General features: G+C 48.1%; 2 protein-coding genes across 2 annotated transcripts; both read right to left on the bottom strand.

The window, feature by feature from the left end:
* Positions 1-2,369: 2,369 nt before the first annotated feature.
* Positions 2,370-2,876, bottom strand: LOC136536181 (uncharacterized). Its single transcript, XM_066528560.1, has one exon. It carries the CDS (start codon positions 2,874-2,876, stop codon positions 2,370-2,372), a length of 507 nt encoding a protein of 168 aa, XP_066384657.1.
* Positions 2,877-6,915: 4,039 nt separating this feature from the next.
* On the bottom strand, positions 6,916-9,953 carry LOC136538133 (transcription factor bHLH49-like). Its single transcript, XM_066530110.1, has 7 exons — positions 8,644-9,953; positions 8,468-8,558; positions 8,167-8,359; positions 7,886-8,080; positions 7,718-7,789; positions 7,464-7,634; positions 6,916-7,377 (listed from the first exon to the last, which is right to left on the bottom strand). The coding sequence occupies exons 2-7, from the start codon at positions 8,533-8,535 to the stop codon at positions 7,156-7,158; spliced, it is 921 nt and encodes a 306-aa protein (XP_066386207.1). The 5' UTR covers positions 8,536-8,558; positions 8,644-9,953; the 3' UTR covers positions 6,916-7,155.
* Positions 9,954-20,698: the final 10,745 nt, after the last annotated feature.

Genomic DNA, 20,698 nt, shown 5'->3' with positions numbered 1-20,698 from the left:
GGTGTTTGGAACCCCGAACCTATGGATGATGTCCGTGAAGAATAGCACCGCTTGCTCGGATTTAATTTGATTAATCGGATGAGGCTCGATCCATTTGGAGAACTTATCGATTGCTACCAGCAGATGGGTGTAGCCCCCGGGGGCCTTCTGCAGAGGCCCGACCATGTCGAGCCCCCACACGGCAAACGGCCATGTAATGGGGATGGTTTGGAGGGCCTAGGCCGGGAGGTGCGTCTGCCGCGTGTAGTACTGGCATCCTTCGCAGGAGCGTACTAACTTGGTGGCGTCAACAACCGCCGTCGGCCAGTAGAACCCTTGGCGGAAGGCATTTCCGACGAGCGTACGAGGCGCCGCATGGTGCCCGCAAGCCCCTGCGTGCAAGTCCCAAAGTAGAGCCTGGCCTGCCTCGGTGGTGATGCATCATTGGAGGACGCCAGATGGACTTCACCGGTATAACTCACCGTTGCAGAGGATGTAAGTTTTGGCTTGTCGCGCAAGCCGCCGGGCTTTGGTCCTGTCAGTAGGAAGCTCTCCCCGAGCGAGCCAATCAAGGAATGGGACTCGCCAGTCCATGTCCTGGTCGGTCTGGGGAGGCTTCATGTTGACTTCCATGACCTCGGACTCGGCTGAAGGAGTCTCAATGGCAGAGGGGGCGTCGAGCCCTGTGGTGGGTTCGGCCGGTGGGCCCTCTTCCGCTGCCGAGGCGTAGTCAATGGAAGGCTTGTGGAGGTCTCTGGCAAATATGTTTGGGGGGACCGGAGCCCGTGACGACGCCATCTTTGCCAGTTCATCCGCGGCCTCGTTGTATTTCCGCGCGATGTGGTTGAGTTTGAGGCTGTCGAACTTGTCTTCTAGGCGACGTAACAACTTGCAGTACGCCTCCATTTTGGGGTCGAGGTAGTTTGACTCCTTCATGACTTGATCGACGACGAGCTGCGAGTTGCCCCAGATGTTGAGACACCGTACTCCAAGTTCGATGGCAATTTGCAAGCCGTTGATGAGGGCTTCGTACTCAGCTGCATTGTTGGAGGCGGCGAAGTGGAGCCGAACCATGTAGCGCATGTGTACCCCGAGGGGTGAGATGAAGAGCAGACCCGCGCCTGCTCCGGTCTTCATTAGGGACCCATTGAAGTACATGGTCTAGCTTTCCGTCTGAATTTAAGCAGGTGACAGTTGGGTGTCGGTCCACTCAGCCACAAAATCGGCCAAGACCTGAGACTTAATCGCTTTTCGAGGCGCAAAAGTCAAGGCTTCCCCTGTAAGCTCGACGGCCCACTTGGCTATCCTACCCGAGGCCTCCCGGTTATGGATTATCTCTCCCAAGAGGAAAGACGACACCATGGTTACTGGGTGGGACTTGAAATAGTGACGTAGCTTGTGTCGGGCCAGGACTACGGCGTAGACCAGCTTCTGGATGTGGGGGTAACGCATTTTGGTCTCAGAGAGCACTTCGCTGATGAAGTAAACAAGTCATTGGATGGGTAGAGCATGCCCCTCTTCCTGCCTCTCCACTACCATGGCCGCGCTGACCACTTGGGCCATTGCGGCGACGTAGAGTAAGAGGGCCTCGTCCCTGGCTGGAGGTACCAGGACGGGAGGATTGGTGAGCAGTGCCTTGAGCTTGGCGAGGGCTTCTTCGGCCTCGGGGGTCTAAGAAAAGTGTTTGGATTTTCTCAAGAGGCGGTACAGAGGAAAGCCTTTTTCGCCAAGGCACGAGATGAAGCAGCTCAGGGCCGCAAGGCATCCTATGACCCTCTGCACTCCCTTGAGGTCTCGAATTGGTCCCATGCTGGTTACGGCCGAGACCTTCTTTGGGTTGGCCTCGATGCCGCGTTCCGAGACTATAAATCCCAAGAGCATGCCTCGGGGGACCCCGAACACACACTTCTCAAGGTTGAGCTTGATGCCCTTCTCTCTAAGGCATTTGAAGGCTATCTTCAGGTCATCAATGGGATCCCTAGCCTTTCTAGACTTGACCATGATGTCATCCACATAGGCCTCGACGGTTCGCCTGATGTGCTCGCCAAAGACCTGGGTCATGCACCGCTGGTATGTGGCCCCTGCGTTTCCAAGGCCGAAAGGCATAGTCACATAGCAGTACATGCCGAATGGTGTGATAAAAGAAGTCATGAGCTGGTCGGACTCTTTCATCTTGATTTGATGGTAACCGGAATACGCATCAAGGAAAGACAGGGTCTCGCATCCCGTAGTGGAGTCAACAATCAGCGTAGGCGCTGCTTCACCGGTCTAGAGCCGGCCCAGATGTCCAAGGCATGCTCGGCGACCTCCCTCGGTATGCCCGGCATGTCCGAGGGACTCCATGCAAACATATCAGCATTCACGCGGAGAAAGTCGACGAGCACGGCTTCTTATTTGATGTCGAGAGTGGCGCTGATCCTCAGCGCCCGGTCGTCGGGGCAGGCGGGGTCGACTGGGATGAGTTTGACAGCCTCCGCAGGCTCGAAAGTCCTAGCTCGACGCTTGGGCTTGGGTAGCTGGCTGCCGAGTCGGTCGAGGTTGCAGTCGTATGCATGCTCGTACATGGATTCAATCGTGATGACGCCATGGGGACCCAGCATCTTGAGCTTGAGGTAGGTGTAGTTGGGGACCGCCATGAACTTGGCGTAGCACGGCCACCCTAGGACGACATGGTAGGATCCCTTGAACCCAACCACCTTGAAGGTAAGAACCTCCTTGCGGTAGTTGGAGGGGGTGCCGAAGCAAACGGGAAGGTCAATGCGCCCGAGGGGTCGCGTGCGTTTCCCCGGCACGATGTCGTGGAAAGGCGCGGCGTCACCCCGAAGCCACGACCGGTCGATCTCTAGGAGCTCCAGGGTGTTGGCGTAGAGGATGTTGAGGCCGCTGCCTCCATCCATCAACACCTTGGTGAGTCGGGTGTTGCCGATGATCAGGTCGACAACGAGTGGGTACTGCCAGGGATTTGGGACATGGTCGGGGTGGTCATCCCGATCAAAGGTGATCACCTCTCGAGACCAGTCGAGGTATCGGGGAGTGGCCACCTTAACCGAGAAGACCTCTCGGCGTTTCCTCTTTCGCTGGCGCGCCGTAAGGCACGCCGAGGGTCCGCCAAAGATCATGAAGGCGTTGTGCACCTCAGGGAACCCTTCGTCCTTGTCGTCGTCCCGGTCGCCGGCGCCCCTCTTCTTGGCATCATCGTCGGGGAGCCCGAGCTTGGCATAATAACATCGGAGCATGGTGCAATCCTAGAGGGCATGCCTCACCGGGCCCTGGTGATAAGGGCAGGGCTTCTTCAGCATGTTGTCAAAGAGCCCGGGGCCCCTAGGGCCTCGGGGATTCTTGCGCTCCGCGGCCATGACTAGATCAGCCTCGAGGATCTCCTGCTTCCCCTGGCGACCCTTTTTCTTTTTCCTAGGGAGGCGGGGAGACGAGGCCTCGGTGGCCTCGTCCCTCCGCTTCCCCTTGGCGTCATTGTCGGGGAAGATGGCTCCAACTGCCTCTTCGCCCGAGGCGAAGTTGGTGGCGATGTCGAGGAGCGCGGCAGCTGAGCACGGCACGTTTCGGCCTAACTCTCGGACCAAGTCTCGACAGGTGGTGCCGGAGAGGAAAGCCTGGACGATTTCCGAGTCGCCGACAATTTGCAACTCGGTGCACTGTTTGGAAAAGCGCCGGATGAAGTCTCGGAGAGACTCGTCCGGTTTCTAGCGACAACTCTTAAGGTCCTTGGAGTTTCCAGGGCACACGTATGTGCCCTGGAAGTTCCCAACGAAGATCCTAACAAAGTCACGCTAGTCGTGGATCTGTGAGGAAGGAAGGTGTTCGAGCCAGGCTCGTGCCGAGTCTGACAAGAGCAAGGGGAGGTTGCGGATGATGAGGAGGTCATCATCCACGCTGCCTAGCTGACAAGCCAGGCGGTAATCGGCCAACCAAAGCTCGGGGTTGGTTTCGCCGCTGTATTTCGTGAGGTTGGCCGGTTGGCGAATCTGGGCTAGAAACTGAGCGCCGCGGATGGCCCTGCTAAAAACTCGGGGGCCAGGCGGTTCAGGAGAGGGGCTACGGTCCTCCGCACTATCGTAGCGGCCACCTCGGTGTGGATGGTAGCCGCGGGCGGGCCCCTCATTGTCGTGGCGTCGTCGCCTGGTGACCACCTCATGGTCGTCCCGTGCCTCGCGTCGGTTGTCGAGGCAGTCGCGCAGCAAGGGGACCCTGTTGATTGTCGACGCCCGAGCGGGCTTGGGATGAATCGAGGCCTCCCTATCCTACCAATGCGGTGCCGAGGGGAGGTCCAAGGTGGCTCCACGCCGTCGAGAGGCGAAACTCTCGGCCTGCTGCACCGCGGCGGTCTCGAGGAGATCCCGAAGCTCGCCGTGGACCCATCGCCCCTCCATGGTAGAGGGCTCGGACATCGTGTGGACTAGCATCACCGTAGCCACGACATTCTGGCTAGCGTGATTGAAGATTGGGGGATGCTCGCCCCCTTCGTCGTCGTTGATGCGGTGGTGGACATCGCGAGCCCACCGCCGGGCTCCTTCGCCGTCACCGCGACCCTGCTTCTCCTGCTCGAGAGTGTCTCGAAGCTGTTGCAGAAGGAGTCGATCTTGCTCAACCTTGGCCTGAAGCTCACGGAGCTGCTCCAGGTCTAGGCGTTGAAATTGTCCGAGGGCAAGGTTCTCGTTCCGTGCTGCTGGTGGGACAATGCGTGAGGGCGTGGCATCGCCCGTTCCCTGGTGAAGCGGAGTACGGTTGCCTGCCCCCTCGTCCTCATCGCCCGTGCTCGGCATCCCGAGTCCGACGTGGAAGCACTCGCGAGTGGGATCGTAAGTACCTTCATCGTCAGAGTCAGAGTAGCCGAAGCAATAGTTACTCACGGCCAGGAAGCGGCGCATGGCTTCAGGGTCGCGAAGCCCGAAGAAATCCGCTCCAGCCCACGCCTCGTCCTCCTTCGAGGAGTCGGCGTGGGAGTGAGTTGAAGTCGCGGTACCGAAGTCGAGGGCAAAACGTTGGTGGTGTCCCGAGGGCTCCACGTGAGTAGAAGCATAGGCATAAGCATAGGAGGCGGCGACATTTCTCAACCCGAAGGGGTACGGAGATGGTGCCATCGCCGGGTTCTGCTTCACCGGAGCTGGCTCCTCAGGAGGTGGCGGGGCAGAGCTTGATGACGGGGCGTTGCCGCACGCCACCAGCGTCTTTCCCTTGTCCAAGCTCAGGCTAGACAGGTCCCCAACCAGGGACCTTGTGCCAACAGCCAGGCCTGGGATACCGGCGTAGCGCGGCGTGTCGCCCTAGGTTCGCGTGGTGTCGGCGTGGCCCTGCTCGCGTTGTGCCTGGCGAGCGCGATGAGAGTGGCCGCCCGGGCGCCGCCTGCGCCTAGGCTGTGGGTGCATGACGTCGTCATCGGTCGGCGGGGCTCGGGGTGTGAGAAGTACCATATCGTACTCACATCCTAGAGACATGAACTCTAGGCTTCCAAACTAGATCACCGTGCCGAGACATAGTGGTCGTACGGGGTTTGCCATCCGGAACTTGTTGGGACGACGAAGCTGACACGCAGAGGCCCCTACCTGGCGCACCAACAGTCGGTGTTTCAGACCGGCGGGCCCTCAACCTACTAGTAAATTTGTACTGCGTGTTCCCAATCCCGGATGGTGATGCAAAGAGACACAAGGTTTATACTGGTTCGGGTGATGAGTACCCTACGTCCAGTTTGAGAGATCGATCTTGTATTCCTTGCACCGAAATGCTCGTAGTAGGGGGTTACAAGCAGGGCGAGAGAGGGAGCTAGTCCCAGGTCTCTATGTGGAGCGACATGGATTGCTTGAGATGTTGATCTCAGGCAGCGGGGAAGCTCGAGCGTTCGTCTATGTGTTTATGCGTGAGTTCGTTGCGTGGGCATAGGCCTAATCGTCCGTGTCTGATCCTAGGAACGGCCCAGGTCCCTCCCTTTTATAGTTGAAGGGGGGACAAGGGTGATACATTCACTAGCTACACGGCGTCGTGCGGACGGAGGCGGCATGTCCGAGCCCTGTAGCCTGTTACTGTGGCGGCGTGGGCGACGGAGTGGTCTCGTCCTTGAAGTACTGGGGCGACGCGATGGTCACATCTGATCCTGTGCGTCGTGGGAGCTCCAGTGTTATCTCGAAGCGGGCGTGGCGGTCGGCGTGCTGGTCACTGTGTGTTGACTGCGCGAGAAGCCGAGGCGTAGTTGGTCCCGAGGCCGAGCCATCGTGGGAGGCTCGGCAGACGTGAATCCCGGGGTTGCCGAGACCCTGAAGTGGATTGCCGAGGCTTGGAGGGAACAGTTGGTCTCGTATGCTGATTCCGAGGCTATGGTGACCCGGACTAGACTCCCCATGCCGCGTTGTCTCCGGGGCGGGGGTTACGTGGCACAGTGTAGTGCAGGCGCTGATCGTGGGCACAGCACCAGAACACAGTGGCCGGTAATCCCAGCCACGCCCTGTCCTGGTCGGTATGGCGTTTATGCGACTTCTTGTCCCATCGGCCACTCTGCGGTGTCGAGCCGTCGTCCGGCTGAGATTGCGGGAGTGGTTGACGCATTAGTGGGACGTGATGCTCTGTCGGGGAGCCCGGTCGAGGCAGAAGCGACGGGTTATTGCCGAGCCGGCCTCGAACGATACGGATAATCGCTGTCTCGTTCGAGGCTTTACACGCGGGGCCTTAGGCGAGACGGAGAATTGGTTCCTCGTCGAGGCCTGCCGTGCGAGGCCTCGCGCGAGGCGGAGACTTGGCAGGCCGTCGAGGCCTCCCGTGCAAGGCCTCGTGCGAGGCGGAGAGCCGGTGGGCTCGGACAATGTCGGAGGTCAACCGATGGTTTACCTTTTGGCTTTGTCTTTGATAGGGCTTAAGTGATTCTTTTGGTAAACGTTCGGGGTACCCCGTTTTATGGTACCCGACAACTAGGTTTCCATCCCAATTTCCACAGGCCAAAGCACAACAGAAATTTACAGTGGAACCAGTTTTTCAGCTCCAGCTGTACATGATCCTTCATATGCCATACCATAAACAATGTGCCGTACATTATGGGAGCAACAGAAGGAAACCTGCATGAATGGTTAGGCCTCCAGCTATGCAAAAAACTTCATCCCGCAAGCGCTTTACGATGATTTAGTGATTCAAGAACAATTTCGGAGCTATAGACAGCAGCTCACTGTTCGATCTTCATGGAGCCTGTAGAGCACAGAAGGAACATTTCTGTAAGATGGATGGATTACTAGGAACATTTGTTTTTTGAGGAAATGTACTAGGAACATTTGTATTTTTCAGGGAGAGAATAGAGAGGATCATATAGATACCAGAGTTGTTGGTGCCGCTATCGGCTGCCACGCCAGGGTTGAAGTTCATCTGAGGCATATTCTGAAGTCCTTCCCACATATAAGGTATCTGGATTCAAGGTTCACAGAAGCCCATCACCTCTTCAATCAGATAATATATGTGAACCCGAATATCATGAAATAAACTGAAAATACCTGGTTCATTGTTGACACGTCGTGAATAGTTCCGTGCAAAACATCGACAGGATTGGAAATGTTGCACATCATTTCTGGCTGCATGATTCCTTGGTTGAATGGAGCAGCAAGGCTGCTTGATCCTGGATCGACTCCATAGAAAGCAAGATATCTGTCTTGTGAAAGCATCATCTGCAAACAACAATTTAAATTTAACAAAGCATATCAAAAATAACACCTAGAGTGAGACATAACGATCGAGTGGGTGGATTTACTTGTTTGGATATGATCTGCACAATGTCAAAGCCAAGCTCGGGGTTAACAGTTGCAAGTTTCATTGACAAGAACTGCAAGTTCGAAATTGTATTAGAATACTGGATTATATACTAACAAGATGCCACACATATTTCAAAACAATTCAACTACAAATGCACTAACACTACCTCGACTTGTCGTTGCAATGACTGCACATAGTTGATAATCTCATCGAGCATGATTGCCTTGCCAGTGATCTGTTCGAAAGAAATTTGTAATGTGTGGACTACAGGAGTCTTTGAGAAGTTGCTCGCACCAAACAAAGGAGAGGTTACCTTATTGCATCCAGGAACAAGATCTTGAAGAAGCTTCATTCTCCTCAGCTGCGGAGTTTCATTAACTTCAAATGTGAGTAAAGATAATAAAGCAAACTGAACTGGTAGTTACTTGCTACAAGAGCGAAATTTACTCTTTCTGCAAGGCTGTGGCTGTTAGTGGCTTGACCTCGCTTTGCCCGGACATGAACATAGTCCTCTTTAGTACCATCACCATCAGAAGAATCTTCCTTGCTTTGCATTTTGGGCGAAATCTTTCTGTTCCCCCTCTTCCATTGAATTCCTTTCTGGCTGAGATGAACCTTCTGTTTGTTGATCACCTGCATTCTATAGCCAACCATAACAGGACAGTTGGTCATTACCATAAGAAACCATCAACATACAATTTCACACATCTAGATTAGAAGAGGAAGTGAGCTCAACAAGAAATCTTACATGAACAACATGACACGGTCCTCCATTCCTTTCCTCTTCTTCACACCTCCGCTATGCTCATCACTCATTTAGATGTCCTGACTCAATGTACCTGCGGGAATAAGTATTGTTTCTATTAACTGCAGAATTGTCGCCTTCAGAAAGATCTACCTGGCAACATGATAAAAAAAACTAACCAGATGAAGATTGATACAACCCCGGTCTATCTTCTAAGCCCATTCCGTAAGATCCAAACCCATACTGTCCACTATAAGCCATCTTTTGATGCATTGTGAAAGAATTCCAATTTGCCTCGGAGAATTCTCTGCCACCATTTGCACTAGGACCTTGATCAGATTGCTGGCCTGAGTACATCTCCAATTGTCCAGAAACACCAAAGTTCCTCAATCACCTATTCGAGATAAATAGAAGGTAAACACTATGAATGAAACTACCACTACATTGCCTCAAAAGGACACATAAATTCAAATAGCGCCTTGCACAGGGCGTAAATATTGATCAACTGGTTTGTTTGAGGTTGAGGGAAAACAGTATCACCTCAACTGGTAACCCTAACAAAGTTGAAAAGCAACTAGTCCCTTCAAGAATAACCACGCTATCCCAAACTACAGATAAAAAGACGGGCAAAAGAACCACCCACCGTCCAGGCAAAGGCCTGCTGGAACTGCATTACAGCTGGAGAAGACATGCTTCATCCATAGCCTTTGGGAACAAACCAAATCTGCAACAGTCTAAAGAAGCACACAGTCCAGAAAGTGAAACTTCAAACCCAGGGCATAAAGGAGGAGGAGACACAGGAGAAATAACCCCATCATTAAGCAAACAACACTCGCTAACTGAGTCTTTTGGAGCAAAGTGTATGAGATGGGAGGAGAGCCGGCTCTTCCTAAAAGACTAAAAACACCAAAGCTAATTGGGAACATGCAAAACTACCAAATCTTCAAGAACCAGGCATGTACCACACTAGTACCATGGAGCTTCAAAGAAAAGGGTTATGTTTCACCAGATGAAGAACACGCAAACAAGTTTGGAACCAACCAAGAAGTGTGGTCTCCTTTAGGATATGGCTAGGCAGTTGCCCCTAATAAGAAGCTAAAAGAGCTCTAGTAATGCTGCCGGGAATTTAAACTAAGGGACCTACTTGGATGAGTAAAATCACAGGACTAGCATCTTCAGGAGCGCACGGAAAACATGAAGCTGCCTCCAAGGGCCATCGATCACTTCATAATTTCTTCATAATCTTGGAAAGAACAGAAAATGTGAAATGAAAGCTTGGAGAAATACTTTCGCATCACCAAAGCTCACAGAAGGAAGGGGGCAAGAAGGCAAGCTGAACTGGTGAGAGCGTGAGGCTATTTGAATGCGTAGATGGCAGGAGTAGGATCTGCAAGAAATAATTAGGGTTAATTGGATTCATGCCATTATAATATTCGATGTTCGGAGAAACGCTATTACTATTTATCTATTTTGAAGCATGTCATTATAATTCTTCGTTTCCACAAAAATGTCACTGAATACGTATGGACACAGCCTGGGCCCAGCTGCAGGCGTATACGAAGACATATACTTCATCACCCCTATCACTGACATGTGGGCCTCACAGGTCATCTTCTTCTTCCTCCTCTCCTCCTCTCTCTCTCCATCCCGACGTGGCCACGGCAGCACGCCGACAGCCCGCGAGCAGCAGCACGCGACCGAGCAGCAGCAGCACGCCGGCAGCAGCACACGCACCCATGGTGGGCCGGAGCTCCTCCGCCTCGAGCTCCCGCGCTGCCATGGCGGACAGAGCTCCCACGCGGCCATGGCGCACGCCATGGCAGGCGGAGCTGGCGGGCCAGAGCTCCACCGCCTAGAGCAGCAGTAGCAACAGCCCCAGGGGCGAAGCTCCAACCGCCGGAGAGTCGGCTCCGCGGACGGGGACGATGGCGCGCCCGCCTCCGGCTCCGGCCACCGCGAGAAGAAGCTCCACCTCGTCAAGTCGTCATGCTCCACGAGCTGCTGCTGCTTGCCCATTCCTGGTGGCGCCAGCGGAGCTCGAGGCGCGCGAGCTCCACCCACCATGGCCGCACAGCAGCTCCGCCCGTCATGGCCGCGCCGGGGCTCGAGGCGGAGAAGGTCCGGTCCGCCATGGCCATGCGGGCAGCCGCTGCCGAGACCACGCGGCCACGCGGGCGAGCAGCGGCCTCCTCCTCTAGTCGCCCCCATCCCTCCACTCCTCCCGTCGAGCACAATGCCAATGGCGGCTCTCGCCCATACCCCTTCGATGCGCCCATCAGGAACAGAAGATGGGAAGGGGAGGCGAAATCGGAGTCCCACAATGCCCACTCTACGAAATCCGCGGGGTCACGACAGCGGCTCGTCGGCTCGCCCGCAAGCCCGCAGCCGCCGCCGCCGGCAACGCCCGCCGTGGCCGCGTCGGGATGGAGAGAGAGATGAGGAGGAGAGGAAGAAGAAGATGGCATGTGGGACCTGCGTGTCAGTGACAGGGGAGATGAAGTATACGTCTTCGTATATGTCTGCAGTTCGGCCCAGACTGTGTCCATACGTATTTAGTGGTATTTTTGTGGAAAATAAAGAATTATAATGGCATGCTTCAAAATAGACGAATAGTAATGGCGTTTCTCCGAGCATTGAAAATTATATTAGCTTGTTATTTTATTCTTTATCCAATGGATACATAGCAGTAAGGGCATGTTCGATTAATATTAAAGCCGGCTGATAAGCCAACTGAAACTATTTTATTGTGAGAGAAAAATACTATAGATTCTAGCTGATAAGCTGGCTGATAAGTTCAAACGAACAGGCCCCACCAAAAGAAAATGATTTATCACCAGGTAGCAAGGCTAGGCGACTATAAACAGCATTTGAGGAAAAAGTCCACAAATGTGAGTCAGATCATTGAATTGCTTTATAGAGTTTATTTTAAGCTTTATGGTATGCTTGAATTTGTAGGTGTAGCACAGCAGAACTGTTGCCAGTACTACTACTACTTTACAAGGAATAAATTGGCCCCGTTCGCTTCGTTGAAAAAATAAATCAAAATATTGTTCCGACTGATTTGGTGTGAGAGAAAAACACTGTTTCAACTGAAAATTATGGCTTTGTTTATAAGGGTATGCAGGGGGGTGCTTCTCTTCCACACAAAGCTTTGAATGAGCCATCTCTCTCTTTCTAACTGACATGCTGCCATCTATTTGTACACTTGGGCCAAATTCGGCTCATGAATTGTGGCTGAAAATACTGTTCTGGCTGAATTCTTGTGAGAGAAAAACATTGTTCCGACTGAAAAAATAAACTAAATAGTGCTATTTTCTGGGTAAGCCGAACGGGGCCTTAGTCTTTTTTCTCATCTCTGCCAACTTACCTACAACCATCCTATCGGGTTTATAAACCCGGGGTCCCTTGAGGGCCGGCTTCTGCGCCAAGGCTCGGCCCAAGAGTCTAAAAACAACAGGACAAAAGGGCGGTCCATCAACCGACCGGAAGGCCAGGCCCAAGAAGAGCAACGCCCGCTCGTCAGCTACTTCGGCCCACCTATCCGACCGGAGCGCTCGATTCGGGCTCCAGCCGTCTCTGAACGGTCTCTCCGATCAAAAGGCCTGCCCCAAGCCCTACTTCCGACCCCGACCCCGCGTCTCTCCCACCGGGGTACGTAAGAACCCTCCTCGCTGCTCTTCTCCGACCGGCGCAACTAAAGCCAACTGGGGCCATCCGACCGGGGACGTCCGCTCGGAAGGGACCAGGGACGAACGGAGAAAGCAACACACGAGTCAAACCACGGCACAGGGACCATACCCTGTACACCTGCGAGAACAGTGTTCCACAACCATCCTGACACAAACAGTATTGTAGGCGCCGACATTTATCTCTACAGTATTGTAGGCGCCGCTGGACTCCCGTATGGCAAAAAGCCCCTCACATGCCTCTGGGCATCAATAGTGTTGTAGGCGCCGGGATTCACCATACCTGGTAAACGTGGTAAGACTCCTCACATGCCCTCTAGGCATCCAGCAGTATTTTATAGGTACCGACGTCAACCCTTCTTGAAGAAGATAGCGCAACCTCCTACGTGCACCTAACATTCTACAGTGACATCAACAGTACTGTGGGCGCCTACCATTATCCAATCCTCATCGACGTGGGTAACCAGACTTAAAAGCATCCGTACCATCTCCCTCTCACATATAAAGCCATCCCCTTCATCTATAAAAAGGGATGCGCTCCCTCCAAGAGACCGATCGATCGAACCTTAGTTCCTTAGATTCATTAGTCCAATAGCTCACAACCACAGAACCGCCAGGTTCGGACCTCAAGCACCCGCTTGAACACTTAGCTCATTACAGAGTCCCCGTCGCTCTCGGTCCTTCCGACCGGAGCCAATCAGGCCTCTCGCACACCCCATCATTCTCATTCTCGTTTGTAACCCCATAGCAAACTTTGAGCACCTGGGCTCAGGAATAAAGTCACCGACCGACCCTGACTGGACGTAGGGCACGTTGCCTGAACCAGTATAAATCTTGTGTTATTGAGTGCTAGACCACTTCCGATCACAATATACAACAAAACTATAAATATTCACTAGTTGATAATTTTATGTACCGATACATCCTCTCTCTCGACACGCAAGGAAAAAGAAAGAACGATAGAGAGAGAGGGAGAAGGTGAGCAAAAACATAAGGAATCTTGTAATCTTTTCACCTTCTTGTCCTCTACAGTCTGAAAATGCAGGACACTAGCTGGATTTGAGGGATATGGTCAAAGCATGCACTGTAAGGCAGCCTGCTGCTTGCTTGCTTAGGTGTCTCCATCTCCGCAAGATCTTTCTCTCTTTGCCTCTTTCTTTATAGTACAAAAAAACTTACTAGTACATAAGTGATGGAATGACTTCAGCATCAATCAAATCACACACAGACCCGTTATATTTGATTCAGGGACTAAAGTTTAGTAGGTGTCTATATATTCGGCTACTAATTAGAAAGACTAAACATGAGTCTAATTAGGTTTAATAGATTCGTCTCAATCTATGTAATTAGTTTTATAATTAGTCTATGTTTAATACGGCAAATTAGTGTCAAACATCCGATATGATATGGACTAAACTTTAGCAGGAGAATTCAAACAAACGTTTGATCACTCTCCATGTCACAAAAAAAAGTGATTTTGCTCCACTTGTCAGATTGGGGGAGAGAAATGAGGTGGCGTGAAAAGTACTATTGGCTAATTTATTATGAGAGAAAAATATTATTTTTTTATTAAAAAAGTATGGCTCGTAACATTTGCGAACGGGGCCATTGAGGCCGTTCGGCTGGCTGGTTGCCGGCTGGCTAGCTGGTTCTGTCACTCACGAAATCACTGTTTACGTCCCGTCAGAACAGTATTTTTCTTTCACAACAATCAGCCGGAACAGTATTTTTCAGTCCTGCCGAACAGCCCCATTACCCTCACGCAGATTCAGCTTCTGCATCCCAATGAGAGAATCTGGGACTCGTATTATGTGTCGGTGTGATTAGTTGTTTACGTGCTTGCTTTGCACTAATCTAAGCAGGTATATATACTTAATACAATACTCCAGTCCAAATTGCCAGTTTTTAATATTAGAAGCATTAGCTGTTGCTGTTAGCCTGTTCCTTTGTTCTCGCAGAGGACCAAAGAGTGATGCAAGCTTTGCCCTGACCTTCTCAATTCTATATCTTTTTTTTCTTCTGGAAATGCTTGCTTTTTAGTTTACAGATGGTTCGAAATGCCTGTTTCCATTGATAGGGTTTGCATGAAATCTAATTAAGCGAGAAAATGGAGTGATTTCTCTATCAAACGAATAGATTAGGTCAAACGTGTGACTGTCCCAGTGGACGAGCAAAAGAATAGGGCCTGAGCAAAGTAGTCACGGCCTGTTCGCTAGTTAGTTTCTGAGCTGGTTTGGGCTGGCTGATACTGATTTGTTGTGAGAGAAAAATACTGTTGGCTGGCTGGTTTGGGCTAGCTGAAACCAACCAGCGAACATGCTGATGGTTTACTAAGAGGCTTAGTGAGCAAAGTAGTCATGGCCTACTCAGAGGCTTAGGTCAAACGTGCGACTGTCCCAGTTCACGCGGACCAAGTGTGCCAGTGTACTAGGTTTAACCCGTGTTTAGTTCCAACCCAAAATCCTAAAAAATGCTACAGTAGTCATCACATCGAATGTTTGCGGCCCGTGCATGGAGCATTAAATATAGACGAAAAAAAACTAATTGCACAATTTGGTGGGAAATTGCGAGACGAACGTTTTAAGCCTAATTAGTCCATGTTTGAACACTATTTGTCAAATAAAAACGAAAGTGCTACAATAGCCCAAAATTCCAACTTTCTGAAACTAAACACGGCGTTAGTGACATCATGCTTGTGCTAGGCTCTTGTGTTCGGCTGCTCCACTATTTGACTTATTTTGAATGATTTCGGATGATTGAACAGTGTTCTGTGAGAGAGAATAAGCTGAAATAAGATGAGAGTAGAGCAGAGAAATTATCTTGTTCCAACAGTCTAGTCTACTCAGAGGTTTTTCTGTGCTCCTATACACGGGAGTACATGTACTAGGCAATTAAAAATACCTATGTATGAGGCTTTTGTATTCGGAACATGTCCAATCTGTTGCTCTTTTCGTTCAGTAAGGGCCTGTATCCCTGTTCTTTCAAGAAAAAACAATGCTGCACTCATGAAGACTGAAGAGGAGGATGGATAAGATCTTGAACAATTGTTTTTTATTAGACCTTAGATTTATCTAATTTTCATTATATTTTTTTTCTTTCCAAAAAGCAACCGGCAAGATATTTACGGAGCATGTGTTAATCTTAATATTATGTGATCCTAAGCTTAAGAGAGATACTTAAGCTTAGGATCCAAGTAAGCATCATTTCCTCTAATCCGAAAACCTGTCTAAAGCGCATTTAACAATCTTTTGGGATGATGAGGACGTAGTTCCAACAAGTCATTTAAGCTGAAACCGATTCATAGACTGATTCAACAAACAAATAGAAATACTTTTACTTTGAGTTAACAGGAGATCCCAACTTGAGAGGATTGCAACTACTCGACAATCCAAAGCCTGGGCACTAGGAAGAATCAAAGAGAATGAGAAGAAACTGGATCGGGTGTGAGTGTGACCTGCTGGTTAGCAATGCCCCATCTTTGAGTAAAAGACTGATCTATTGGTCTATCTATTTGGGATGGACTATGTTCTCTTTTTTTTTTTTTTAAGGGATAGGACACTTGCAATTGGTGCTGCTTCTACTCTTACAGGCTTTTGAACTATCCGTCTCCCTTTATTTTTTTTCTTCATAGATTGGTTGAATGCTTCACAGGTACTCCTCCATTCCTTTTTAACTGTGCTTACCGAGAAGTCAAACATACTCAACTAGTCAACTTTACCAAATATATACAAAAAATATATTTATAAGACATAATTAGTATCATTAGATAGATCATTAAATCTATTTTCATAATAAATTTATTTAGAGATACAAATGTTGATAATATTTTCTACAAACCTAGTAAAACTTAAGAAAGTTTGACCGGCACGTTCCTATAGCGAGGAGTAGACATAAAGGTGAATTAATTTAAATACATGTCTATAGAGAAATACGCCTAAGATCAAATATTTTATAGCTAGTTTTCATGAGAAATTCTGACCGTCTTTTTAAGTTGTGATTATATAAAAACATAAAATTTAAGCTAAATATACATGCCAATCAAATGCCAAATCATTAAGAGCATACTGCGAGTAGGAAGTTGAATTAATACAGTAAATTCAAAAGCATCAAACCTATCATTTTTAAAAGAATTCAAAAAAATATTAAAATGATATCAGCTATACTTAATATAATAGAAGGATTTGGTAAAAAAAAACATGTAAAATTATCTCTTTTCGTAATAAAAGGGGAGCAACTTACAAAAGCAACGACGTAAACCTGGCAAGATTTTTATCAGAATTATATTAATTTTCAGTCTAAACTCAAAAGAAGCAATAGAAAAGGGGATAAATACTGTTCAGAGGACGCCGCAACAGTGCACAAAAACAACAACCAAACCATAAAAAAAACTCAAACCCTCAATACAATGGCATCAACAATAAGACACAACATAACATCCGGATATCCACCCAAACATTGGCAACCTAACGCCACCCCACCCAGAGCGTCAAATAAGCATAGAGGTGTTCCACCACAAGTCCACAACAATGCCTCCAGATAGGGAACCGACATAAGTTCTTTTCATTAGATTGCTAGAATCGTTTACAATGGTTGTTGTGTGCACTGTGTTTGGCAGAACATTTGCTTCTCTAAAGTCAATTTTCTCTAACGTGTTGAGCCGTTTTCGCTTCGAGAAGCATAATCTTCCATACAGCTGCTAAAAAACATGGCCTCTACTTACAATAGCCATCCAGTTCCAAGGCCTTCGCCTTCCAAATCGCAAATAGAAGAAAACTCCATCGTTGGCCATATATGGAAGAAAGCTGATTGTCCCTCTTTGCAGTGGACAGGGTGAGACATTAGTGATTGACCACACTGCTAATTAACCACTCACGATTAACTAGGTGTTTAACCATACGGTGAAGTGTATGATACGGCACCCGCACGCGGCACGCGTACAGGGGGGGGGGGGGGGGGGGGTCATCATCGCCGCCTCTTCATCGAGGCCGCCGATCGATCATCGATGGATCGTCCCGGCTCGCGCGCGCGCACGATAATCAGGTGAGATCGCAGGAATGGAAAGTGCGGCCGGTGTGGCTCAATGCAATAGGCCTCATTCGGCTTACCTTAGATTCCGCACTATTTAGCTTATTTTTTTTAGTGGGATCATATTTTTCTCTCACAACAATTCAGCTAGAACAATGTTTTTCAGCCAATTCAGTCAAGTTTCAGCGAGCCAAGTTCCATCTCCAGTGTTTATATAGCATGCATGCCGCATGCGCATGATGTCGATGGAGACCTGCTTTGCCCCTGCAATGAGAAATGTGAGACATAAGAGTGCTGGCCGGACATCGATCTTTCATTAGATTAGTGTGTGACAATCATCTGGTCGGGTTTAGCGACCACGAGATGGAACCAAGTCAATTGATGGCGCTACTTTTACTATCTACTTATATGTCCTGTGTATAGAACTACTTGTGTAAATGTATGTGTTTTCTTTTGAATAAAGACACAAAAAATACCTCATATCTTTATATTCATCAAGAAGTAAAACAGTGACTAACTAACTACCTAACTGCGAACTGGTCATAGATTAGTTGGTTGGTTCCTTGTGGTGGAACCTGTCTATCCGGGTTCAAGTCCTCGACTTGACATGGGTGCTCGTATTTTTCTGAATTTGTCTTTCGGAGGTGCTCATAGGAATAAGGTTTGCGATGTGTATTCATAGGGGTGAGCGTGCGTGCGTGTTGGACGTAATTCTAAAAAAGACTAACTAACTAAAAAGTCTGTCATCTGTGTATAAGATATACACTAGCTCCATCTGATCATACAAACATGTCGTTTAGATCAAGGTTAGTCAAACCTTATAAAAAGCAAAATCATAAATAACTTTCAAATTATTCAGTTCATGTACGTTACATGTAATTTATATTGAAAAACATTTGCAAAGTCTTAAAGATTTGGAGGATTTTAAACACATGTTCTAGGATATATTAACAGTCAAAGATATGCATCGAGTGAAAACTATGCAAGTTAAATATGTGAGTACTTTTTTTGGCCAGAGGTAATAATGTTAAAGATATGCATCGAAGCCTAAGCTAATATGCATTTTCGAACACTATGCTTTATATATGACGATCGACAACATAAACAATGTGTCAAAATAGTTGTGTTTCATTTACTAATCGAATTATGCAAAATTTACATAGCAAGTTTTTTTTTAAACATAAAAGTAGCTGCTGGACTATAAAGACCAACCACACTTTTTTATTTTACTAAAAGTTTGTGTATGTTCAAATCTCTTAGCAAACTCTCCCTTCAGGCACAGACTATCTAAATATGTTCTTAGTGCCGGACCATTTTGTTTAATTTTTTTTAAAAAGAATAGTCTTTATTTCAGCCTCTCATGCTCACCCAATTAAACAAAATTGCAAGTTTTAGGCTCTGGTTACAAAATAAAAACTACCAAATAGCAAAAACATGTTTTTGAGCACGAAGCACAGGGCCTGGTTAGTTCCTCCTCTAAAGTTTATTCCCTATCACATTTGATGTTTGACACATACCTAGAGTATTAAATATAGACTAAAAAAATAACTAATTATACAGATTGCAACTAATTTGCGAGACAAATTTTTTTAAGCCTAAGTAATCCATGATTTGACAATGTGGTGCTATAGTAAACATGTGCTAATGACAGATTAATTAGGCTTAATAAATTCGTTTCACGGATTACTCAGGACTTCTGTAATTTTTTTTATTATTACTATCCGAACACTCACATATGACGTCCCGATGTGACATCCCTAAACTTTACTACCTGCATTTAGACCATGTTTAGTTTCTCCCCCTAAAGTTTACTCCCTATCACATCGGATGTTTGGACACATACATAAAGTATTAAATATAGACTAAAAAATAATTAATAGCACATATTGCGATTAATTTGTGAGACAAATTTTTTAAGCCTAATTAGTCTATGATTTGACAATGTGGTGCTACATTAACATATGCTAATGACGGATTAATTAGGCTTAATAAATTCGTCTCGCGGATGACTGGGACTACTGTAATTTATTTTATTATTACTATCCAAACACTCTCATATGACACTCCGATGTGACACCTGATGTGATGTGACATCCCTAAATTTTACTCAATGAATTTAAACACCACCTATGTAGCAAAAGCTAAGCACGAAACCTTTTAAAAGAAAATCGCCCCTGATTGGTGAAAATGTCCATGGCCACCTTTTTCAACGTATCCATGCACACTTCATAATGGTAAAAAAGCGAAGCTGGTAAAAATATTTGGATATAAAAATATTTTCTATTAAGTACACATTATTTTCTACTCAGCCAAATAATCCAGCGTATTGCACTCGAACCGCTTGGGACTTGGGAGCATGGCCGAGGTGAACGCCGAACCAGCAGCAGGCACATAAAAAGAAAAACAAAGTAATTAACAAGAGGACGGTTTGTGAGAGCTGAAACCGGAGGTTGATGGTGGGAGCAGGGACAGGGGAGTGTTAAGTGTGTGACAGCGGCAACACCTTACGAACTCCTGTCATTTGAAGGACAGGGAGTACTAACAGTAAAATAGTAATGGGCCACGTTTAGTTGGTCACCAAGTTGGCGCCGACTGATTTCGCGAAGCACTGTAGGTACAGTAACTTATTCGTTTTTATTTGGTAATAATTGTCCAAACATTGACTAATTAGGCTCAAAACGTTCGTCTCGTAAAGTACAACCAAACTGTGTAATTAGTTTTTTATTTCGTCAATATTTAGTACTCCATGCATGTACCACAAGTTTGTTGTGACGGAGAATCTTCTTTTTGCATAGTGTCAAAGTTGGTATTTTGGATGAACTAAACAGGGCCCATCGTATCCTGTAAAGTACTTGCGTGCATTAATGTACAAATGAAATGATATGAGACTGCGCCCTTGTTTAGTTGTAGGAATTTGGATTTTTGGGCTACTGTAGCACGTTCGTTTTTATTTGGCAAATAGTGTTCAAACATGGACTAATTAGGCTCAAAACGTTCGTCTCGCAATTTCCCACCAAACTGTGCAATTGGTTTTTCTTTTCGTCTACATTTAATGCTCCATGCACGGCCCGCAAACATTCGATGTGACAGGTACTGTAGCAATTTTTTGAAATTTGGGTTCCAACTAAACAAGGGCTGCGTTAGTTAGTTCGGATTTGGTTCTCCTACTCAATGTAGGTACTTGTGTGTCAGCTAATTATTTCTTTAATGATAGGTGATTTGCTCATCAATAATAGCATACCAATGGTGGTTTTGTTAATTTTTAGTCCTATCAATCTGATTTAGGGTATGTTTGGCGGCTTGTTTAGGCAAGATTGTCTACTCGGAAATGCTGTGATGCGGGCGTTGAAATGCTCCTCTCTACCTTCATTCTTTTATGGTTTCTCAAAAAAAAAAAGACAGCGGCATTTTCCAACTCGCACGGTTGTCGCGGCATTCCCCACCACTCGCCCCCCGCTCGCCTTCTTTGGCCGCGACCACCTCCACTTCCTCCACCCCGGGACCTTCGCCCGCCTCCGCAACG

This window comes from Miscanthus floridulus, chromosome 2 (genome assembly GCF_019320115.1).
Source record: "Miscanthus floridulus cultivar M001 chromosome 2, ASM1932011v1, whole genome shotgun sequence".
NCBI classification, from domain to species: domain Eukaryota; kingdom Viridiplantae; phylum Streptophyta; class Magnoliopsida; order Poales; family Poaceae; genus Miscanthus; species Miscanthus floridulus.
This window is presented reverse-complemented; position numbering and strand designations above follow the sequence as displayed.

Bases quoted from the DNA above. Each gene is read 5' to 3' on its own strand.
- LOC136536181 (XM_066528560.1), bottom strand. From the start codon at position 2,876: ATGGATGGAGGCAGCGGCCTCAACATCCTCTACGCCAACACCCTGGAG.
- LOC136538133 (XM_066530110.1), bottom strand. From the start codon at position 8,535: ATGAGTGATGAGCATAGCGGAGGTGTGAAGAAGAGGAAAGGAATGGAG. The intron at 7,635-7,717 runs GTAAATCCACCC...TGTTGTTTGCAG, and splicing joins TGCAGATCATATCCAAACAA to ATGATGCTTTCACAAGACAG. The intron at 7,378-7,463 runs GTATTTTCAGTT...CCTTGAATCCAG, and splicing joins ACGTGTCAACAATGAACCAG to ATACCTTATATGTGGGAAGG.